The sequence below is a fragment of the Elephantulus edwardii genome, unplaced genomic scaffold, assembly GCF_000299155.1.
Source record: "Elephantulus edwardii isolate Elephantulus edwardi_28Jun2011 unplaced genomic scaffold, EleEdw1.0 scaffold00421, whole genome shotgun sequence".
Taxonomy (NCBI): Eukaryota; Metazoa; Chordata; class Mammalia; order Macroscelidea; family Macroscelididae; genus Elephantulus; species Elephantulus edwardii.
In genome coordinates, this window is record NW_006400171.1 from 136929 (window position 1) to 146374 (window position 9446).

Genomic DNA, 9446 nt, shown 5'->3' on the forward strand with positions numbered 1-9446 from the left:
GCCCCCCCGGGAGTTACGCTGTAGCGACTGCATCGTGTGGAACCGGCAGCAGACGTGGCTGTGCGTGGTGCCTCTCTTCATCGGCTTCATCGGCCTTGGGCTCAGCCTCATGCTGCTCAAATGGATCCTAGTGGGCTCTGTCAAGGAGTACGTGCCTACAGACCTGGTGGACTCCAAGGGTATAGGCCAGGACCCCTTCTTCCTCTCGAAGCCCAGCTCCTTCCCCAAGGCCATGGAGACCACCACCGCAAGCACTTTGGTCACAATCCCCACCACCTCCGTCGCGGGCGCGGCTGCCTCCTCCAGGACGCCCAACCGTATTAGTACGCGCCTGACCACCTTCACAAGAGCGCCTACTCGGTTCCCCGGGCACCGGGTGCCCATCCGGGCCAGTCCACGCTCCACCACGTCTCGGAACACTGTGGCCTCCCCGACGGTCCTGTCCACGACGGCCCCCTTGGCCAGCAGCGGTGGACCGGGTTCCCGCTCCCCGGTGCCTGGAGACCCAAGTACCCAGGCAGTGCCCTCCTGGCCCACTGCGGCATATGCTACCTCCTCCTACCTTCATGACTCTACTCCCTCCTGGACGCTGTCTCTGTTCCAGGATGCTGCCTCTCCCTCCTTTTCCTCTTCCTCTCCTTCTTCCTCTGCCATCACTACGCCAGAAACTAGCACCAGCCCCCTATTTCGTAAGTAAACACTTTGATCCGTGATTTACTCCTTTCTTTCCCCTTCTGCCCTCTTGCTGTCTCCCCTGCGCCGCCTCTCTAGTAGCCCCCAGCCACCGACCCAGGTTGGGGGCACCCGGAGAACTGGATGAAACTGGCTGCAAATGGATACTTGTGCCAGCCTGTTTTGGGCCCAACGTGGGTTGGGTGTCAGGAAGGTGCATTGTCTAGCCTAATGGGCCCAATTTAAGTCGGTCCCTAAGGAGGATAGATCTCACTTCCTGGAAGGGGTTAATGCCAGCGGGGCCCATCCTCACTGCAGAGATGTTGGGCGCTCTCTGGTCCAGCTCCTGTGGAAGGATCTGGAGGGAAGCTCCAGAGAAAGGAATGCACAGGCGTCAGACTGGTGGACATTTAGCCTCCAGAGGAAGTTGTGGGGTTGATGGTTTGATAGAGATTTCACTAGGAGAGAGCAGAGGATTCTCCACCAACCTGACCCAGGCTGGGGGACTGGAAGGGTTAATCAGAAGCCATTGGGGAAAGTAGAGGAGGGAGGCAGTCTTCAGCTGTGGTTAAACTGGCCCTAGAAGCCTGCCCCTGGCCACTCTAAGGTGCAGACATTGCTTCTTGTGACTACTGAGATCCAGGTTAAATAGGGGGAAATAAGAGGGTGCCTCTGGTATTGATGATGAGGAAGCTTTTCCAGCTCTGCAAATCGTATGCTTTTGTTCTGTTTCCCTGACGTGGAGTATGAACATCTCTCACTGAGCCTGCAAATTGCAGGCCAATTGGGACAGAGTTGTGCCTCTGTCCACCCCCACCTCCCAAACATCTTTTTATTTTAGCATCTTCCTCCTCTGCTTGCAGCCAGCACTGGCCAGTGTATACCCCAGGCAGGATAGTGCTCTGTTTATTTGTACAGCAGTTGTAGGATTTCTCCATTATTATAAAGGCTGTTACACTGCTAGTTAGCCTCCTCACCCCACCCCAAAACCTTTTTCTTATTGAGGAATCTCTGTAACCTTTTTTATTTGACCAGGTGTGCAACTGTGAAGGTTATTTAGGACATCCCCCAACCCTGTCTGTTCAAGTTCTGGGCAAGGCTAAAACACTGCCTGGTTAGCTGTCTCCATACGGCATTCATATTTTGAGCTGTCATATATGGAGGAAAGGAATAGGGCTCTTTTTAAATCTCTGATGTTAGAACACTGGGTTTGTTTAGAGTCCTCAGTAATTTTTCATTACCCTGATCTGTGTATCTTGGGCTTTAGAGTGTTTATGGATAAAGTCTTGGTTAAAAAGCTTTTATACTCAATGCTTTGGAAGAGGAAGAAGGCTGTGAGGCATGGAGAAGGGTAGGAAGAATTCTGTCATCAACCAGATGGTACCCAAGCCAGGGAATTGCTGCTTTCTCCCTTGGTCAAAGAAGTGATTTTTGAGAGCATTTATTTTCAGGGGTTCAGGCCACCCCCTTCAATAAATCAAACTTTTAAGGATTAAAGGTTATGTATGTGGAATGGATCACACTCAGTGGCTTGAAGCGGAATGTGAACAGAGCTCCCAGTGGTTTGCTCTCCTTTATCTGAAGCAATTGCTAGGAATAATGGGTTGTATAGGCCTACCCACCTTGTGTTACACATCATGAGGCATTCCATGTTTTTTTTCTCAATTGATTTCCTTTCTTTCCATTCTGAAGGTCTTTAATGAAAGAGCTCAAGGTAATTTTTCCTGCTCCTACATGCTCCCTTCCTGCACTGTGAGGAAGAGAACAGCAGCCTTTTTAATAAATAATAATTATTGACAGGGTGCTCAGCCCCAAGGAAAAGAGATGGAGATCTGCATATGGTGTCAATGTGTATGCAGAGATATAAGCAGTATTAGTTTTATACATATATGATGTCCAACTTTTCCTTTTTAAAACCTTTGATGAAAAATGGAATTAAGGGATAAAACCAAGTATGCATATCCAGCAAAAACTGGCATGAGTTTGCACATACCAACACAAAGGAGATTTTAATGAAAGGAAGATTCTGCAGTTTCCATAAAAGGAGAGCATAAATATGTAAGTTTTTATGGTAATTGAAAGAAAAAAGATGATATGGCTTCCCCTCCCCCTTTTTAATTTAAGATTGCACAATGATTAACAAAAGGAAGGACACTATTTCATTTGAGGTATTGTCAGTGCTGCTGTGGGCTGAAATTGGTCTTATTTTTTAACTTATTTTTATTATATTGATAAATTTCTCAGAAGAGAGACCCTTTTTCCTCCAGCTCCTACCTCTGGACTTCAAAAGTGTTTTGGTTTTGTTTAATTGAAATTCATGGACTATTGTAGCACCTGAGGATGGGGAACAGATGTTGCTCTGGTATTTTTTGTTTGCTTGTTAGTGTATCCTTCCCCTGCACTAATGGTCAGGGTCTTTACTCTTGAATTGAACATCTCAAGTCAAGTGAAATGAATGCTATTGTGTTCATCTTGGGTCTGCAAAGAAAACATAGCCCTTTGGGTGAGAAAATCTTAATTCACTAGTAATATAAATACATTGCTAATGGGTTTCTGCAGCAGAAAGGATTTTTACTAAGGAGAAGGCCCAGTTTAAAGGGCTGTCTCTGATTACCCATAAGATCGAAGGTGAAGAAGGTAGAAAGGAGCATGGCATGGTAACTAACCCTTCTTTTTTTGTCCTTAATCCATTAGGCCAAAAGCTAGACCAGAAATGGTACCTCTTGGGTTCCCAAGTAGCCAGTCTTTGCCTTCCTTTCTCAGGACTAATTACTCAATAAACAAGGCATACACAGGCCCATTTGTGTCTTTGCACCCATCTGCAGGTGGCAATGTTGCTGTGAAACTTCTGTGGAACTGCCTATCTCAGATTTAGGAAGTAAATATGGTTGGGCCTATCTTTGCTCTCAATACCATTCCTACTGTTTAACCTGACCTTGATTCTGATATTTTAAAAACAAACTTTAAAAGCATATTATTATTAGGAGGTTTCCTACCAGAAAGACTTTGAAGCCTTTTGTATATTTAAGTATAGGTTAGTTTTTAGATTCCTTAAGCCCAAGAGAGGTCCGATACAGCCAGCAGAGAAATAACTATTTTGACCAGTGTAATCAACAGCTGTTCCCTTTTGTGGCACCTTGAACTATGCTTGCTTTCAGATTGATATCTAATTGTGGAATATTGTCAGTGCAAATACGGATTGATTTAGAGACCTAGAAATACTTTATTTAGGGGGAAGCGGTGCCTGACAGGTAAAAGATGAGTGATTGGCCCAGTTCAGAGACTGTATATGAATGAATATCCACATTTAATGAGTTATTCTTTGCATAATACTTAGAAGTTATGAAAGTTAATTCTAGAGTGTATGTTCACAAATCTTGAGTGAGTTTATTAAATAAATAAAATGTATTATTGATGTTTACATATGATAAAAGGGGAAATTTTGATCGAATCAAGCTTATTTAAAGAAATACTTACTGTTTGTAATTTTAATAGAACCATTGATGATAATGTCCACTTTCCCCTCATTTGTTCTTTTTAAACATCTTCAGTTTAGTAAAAGTACTCTTGGTTGCTTTATATGCAGCCTCAAGTATGAGTTACTTAAGTTACTCCTACATATGGGCTTTCATCTGTGTGCATCAACAGAGGAACTGACCCCAGCTGTGCCTGGTAGCCAGAATGAGAGGATTCAGAACTTCTGTGGAATCGAGTTTAGCGCTCTTCCCCCAGGCCCCAGGAAAACATGCTGCAGTGCTACAGTCTGAATGTTTTCTTTTGTTTGGCCTGAATGCAGAATTATTTCCTTCAGTAATAAGCTATATTGTACACTTGTCTGTCTTGAGATGCTTGTATTACCTGTGATAGATTTAAGGAAAGAAAGCAGTGGGCCGGGAGTTGGCAAGACTGTTCTTAGGCCCTTGTTAGCCTGCATTAAATTAGTGTTGTTTAAGCATTTTCCTTGGACCAAGGAGGATAGAAAGAGAATTGATGCCTTTGATCTGCGGTGCTGGAGAAGAGTATTGAGAATACCATGGACTGCTAGGAAAACAAACAAATTTGTCCTGGAAAGGGTTAAACCGGGTGGCTCCTTGGAGGCAAGGATTCTGAGGCTCTGTCTAACATACTTTGGACATGTTGTGAGGAGAGTCCGGTCCTTGGAGAAGGACATCATGCTTGGGAGGGTGGCGGGACAGTACAGGAGGGGAAGGCCCTCTATGAGGTGGATTTATTCAGTGACTGGAATAATCAGGATGGGAGTGTCAGAGATAGTGCGATTGGCACAGGATAGAGCCAGAGCTTAGGGCTGTTATACATAGGGTTGCTATGAGTCGCAAGCGACTTGAAGGCACGTAACAACAACAACAAGCATTTTCCTACCAGTCTCTTATAACTGATATAAAGGCTTGGAGATTGTGATGTTTTCTCTTTTGTAGGTTTAATACATGAATTTAGCCATTCTTGGCTTGGCACTGTTATACTAGTCTCTTAGTACACCATATTGATCTATAGGCTCATAGGAAATGAATACCAGCCCTGCCTCCTTGGCATTCCACAAGCAGGAAAACCTGATTCCTTTATGGCCTTTTTGTAGAAATTCCTTTCTTATTAATACTCAAATCTAATGCCAAACATATATCAGTATTCTGTCTTCTATATCAGAAAAGGAACAGGGAAGTTGACCCTGAAATAGAAAAGTTCAAAGGATGGTCCATAAATCTGCATCTTCAGAATGCATTTGAATTGCTTGTGAATAGAGCTGAAATTAATTTTTCTTATTTTGAATCTGATTTTATTTTAAGACCTGTGTTGAGTGAGGTACCGAGCTGGTATTGTGCTGGCAAATTGCACTGGGGCATTTTAAAATCCTAGAAATTTTACTTGGCTGCACTCAGGAAAGACTTCTTTACAGAACACAGTGGAGGGAGAAATAGGCTCAGTTTTGGAGCTTTGTAATATCAGAATGAAATCTCCCTCCAGAAATATTTCCTTGTTTGTGCAATTATTAATGAATAGTCCAGGACGTAAGTTAGTGTAGTGTGAGCTAATAGTTTAAATCCACCAGCTACTCCTTGGAAGAAATATAGTCAGTCTCTAGTAGAGCCTCGGGAACCTGATGAGAGATGGCTTTGAATCAGAATCAACTTGACAGCAGCGGGTCTTTTTGTACCTTTTCAGTTTAACAGTTTTTCACTGAATACTCATATACTGTCTACCCAGTCTTCTGTGATCGTGAAATCATGATTCTGTCTTAGAGCTGCTTACAGGAATTTGTTTTCCTTTCATTATTTGTTTGTTTCATTTATTTTTTATTTGTTTTTTAAAATTTGTATTTGTTTTATTCTCAATGCTTCAGTAAACATGAAATGAAAGCTTCTTGTTAGATATCCTTAATATTTCTCTGTTGTTTCAAGTTGTTTTGAAAGCTGATCCTTTAAGTAAGATATGTTGTTGCAAAGTTAATGAAGAAAGTTCAGCATTTTTTTTTCTGTCCAGGTAATTGAGTTATTAAGTTGCTTGTTGCTCTTTTCCATGGCCATTCAGGAGCCTTAGTGATATACTATGTGTTGCATTGCAATCTGAAAGACCGACAGTTCAAACCCACCAGTGTGTTTTAGAGGGGAAAGATGGGCAGTCCCCTCTGATAAAGATTTATAGCTGTGGAATCCCAGTGGAGGGTGGCTCCAAGTCAGAAATCAACTTGTCAGCAAGTGACTTTTATTTTTCCACATAGGCTAGTATGGTAATCATACTTATTTGGGTGACACTTAACTGATTCAGAAACACAGTTCTTAGTTAAACAGAAGTTATATGTCTGTTCATATCATTACATTCCAAAATACATGAATCAGTTTTTCTACTTCATTTTAGTGAATAATTATTGAATATCTGTTTGGGGATTAGCAGTCCTGCTAATTAATTGACTAATTTTATAAGTCTGTAAAATCAAGGATTCACAATACAAAAAAAGGTAAAACATAAAAATGCATTTTTGTTCCCGTATCCTGATGCCTGTGTTGTACTGGTTTGAATCTTGTATCTTTTTTCTTAAATAAGATACACCTGGAAGTTTTTGTTTCTTTAAAGGCACTGGACAAGTAATCTCAATGTAGAGTCCTCATAGACGCTAGAATATTCTCTATCCTGGAAACCTACATGTAATTCAAAGTAAGTTCTCTCTTTTAAACATTTAGACAGCTCATTTCTTGGAGTCTTTTCAACTACTTTTTAATAGAAACTTAAAACTGTCTTAGGATTCCTAAGTTAAGTAACTCTTATAAGAGTGGATAACATCAACAGGTTTCCTGTCACATCTGAATGTTAGTAGATACACAGCTTGCTGGCCCTTTTGAGGGTGCTTCCTAGCATGTGGCAAAGAAGACCCTCATTTTCGCTATGCAATGGAAGAAGATGAAAGAAAGCTAGGTTATAAAAATGTTTCCTTGAACATGTAATGGTAGTAAAAATGTGAATATGCTGTGACACATTTTCTAGGACACTTCCCTAGGCTGTATGTGATGTATTGAAGGTACTAAAAGTTTGCATGGAGTATTTTATAACTCCATATTCTGTGGTACCTGTCAATCTTGAAGAATCAGATCAATCTATGATAATCTGTGATAATAATCTATGATAATGAGGGTATTGACAATAAACTGCTTCATAAAGTGGCTAATTTCAAAAGAGTTTATAAGCTGCAAAATACTACTTTTTGTATCAATAGATGGGAAATGAATGTTTTCATCCATGAGCATTTAGACCATTAATTCAGCTGATAGGTGGAACTAGCCACCTTTTATGTAGGTTCTTCATTACAGTGAGAGCTTTTGCTCTTTGCACTTAGGCAGTTTCTCACTATAATGAGTACATTCCTCTCTGACACCCTAAAATAAAGCATGTGGAAGTCCACTTTAAAACCACCTTGGACATTTAGTCACCATTTACCATTCTTTGTTAGGGAGATGCTTTTAAAAGTGTATTGGCCACACATTTATCAAAGAGAAACATATCCATTTTAGGAGGAAATGAGTAAAAGGGTTAAATAGTTTGGAGAGGGGAATTTTAAATGCACAAGAACTCCCTTTTGTGCCATTGGTTTGTCATTGGTTATTGGAGTTTTTGGAGAACTTGAGCAACAATACACAATGTGTACCTTGCAATCTACTTACTCCCTATTAAGATAGGTGTTAATGTGGCTTAGGCTCCAAAGGGTTAGTTTGCTGCTAGCCTTCATCAGAAATCTCATTGAAATGAATTTCTTTACACTTTGGGGGGCTTTAATATTAGCAATCAGAAAACACCTTTCAGTGTTTCTTTGTTGGAACATCATCCTGAAGTATATTTCAAACTATTTTTTCTATAAAATATATTTTCCATGATAGGTTGAGATTTGCCACTTCTGTGCATAAAAAGAGGCTCATAAAGAGCACACCTGTGAACAACCTAGAAACTAATTTTAGTAATAGAATTGAAACTACCTGCAATAAGATTTTGTTTTCTGAGGCTTTTCCTAGAAGTGACTGTGTGTGTACATAATCTCAATCTCAATCTCTCTCTCTCTCCTTCTCACACACACACACACACACACATGATGCAATAAGAATTTATTTTTTATTAATGCCTGAATGTGTGCTACTGCTTTAGCAATAATATTATTAATAATATTATTATGGTCAGGAGAGGGTGAAGCCAGGCGGCTCCTTGGAGGCAAGTATTCTGAAACTTCATCTGACATATTTTGGACCTGTTGCAAGTAGGGACCAGTCCTTGGAGAAGGACATCATGCTTGGAAGGGTGGAGAGACAGCGCAGGAGAGGAAGACCCTCGATGAGATAGATTGATTCAGTGACTGGGGTGACGGGGGTAGGTGTGTCAGAGATTGGTGAGATTGGCACAGGGTAGGGTAGAGTTTAGGGCTGTTGTACATAGGGTCACTATGAGTCACAGGTGACTAGATGGCACATAACAACAACAACAACATTATGGTCAGGACATTGTGAATGGAATTTTTATGCTAACCTTCTGATAATGTTCTTTAGCATCTCAGTTTATCTTCTAAAATACCCTCTCCATGGCAATATGGGATTGCTGGCAAAGTGTTCTCTGAATTTCTAGGGAGTTAGAAGTACATTAAAATACAGAATGAGATACACACACACACACACACACACACACACACAGAGACATACGCAGGAGTGGCATCCACTTCATAAACAACATGCCTCTGGAAACTATGAACTTTGATAAATGACAACAGTTATAAAAAGTCTTCAGGCCTTTTTGTTCGTAGGGTTTCTGTGAGTTGTGCTCAATTCAACAGTGATCAACAACAAATACACACACACACACACACACGCACGCCTTTTTATTTCAGTGCCTTGAATTGTCCTTTTAAGGAATGTGGAATCTTAATTTTGGAAGGATTTGATAATTTGTTGTTGTGTGCTTTCTAGCTGACTGTGACTCATAAAGATCCTGTAAAATAGTTCTGAACCCTGCTCTAACCTGAGCTAATTTCATGGTCTCTGGCACACCTACATCTCATCCAAGGTCTTCCTCTCCTACACTGTCCCTCCGCCCTTTCATACATAATATCCTTCTCTAAGTACTAGTCCCTCCTAGTAATATGCTTGCTTTTATATACAAGGAAAAATCAGATGGTGTTTCAGTAAAACATAAAGAATATGTTGTTGTTGTTATGTGCCGTCGAGTCGCTTGCGACTCATAGCGACCCTATGTACAACAGCCCTAAACTCTGCTCTGTCCTGTGCCAA

At 41.2% G+C, this 9446-nt stretch overlaps 1 protein-coding gene across 1 annotated transcript in view; it reads left to right on the forward strand.

The window, feature by feature from the left end:
* The first annotated feature begins 7 nt into the window (after positions 1-7).
* The window catches only part of NRG3 (neuregulin 3), a 1124911-nt gene continuing 1115472 nt past the window's right edge, over positions 8-9446 (forward strand). The window contains exon 1 of the mRNA XM_006902510.1: positions 8-689. Coding sequence (XP_006902572.1) covers positions 110-689 — 580 coding nt within the window. The 5' untranslated portion in view covers positions 8-109. The remainder of the gene's footprint in view (positions 690-9446) is intronic.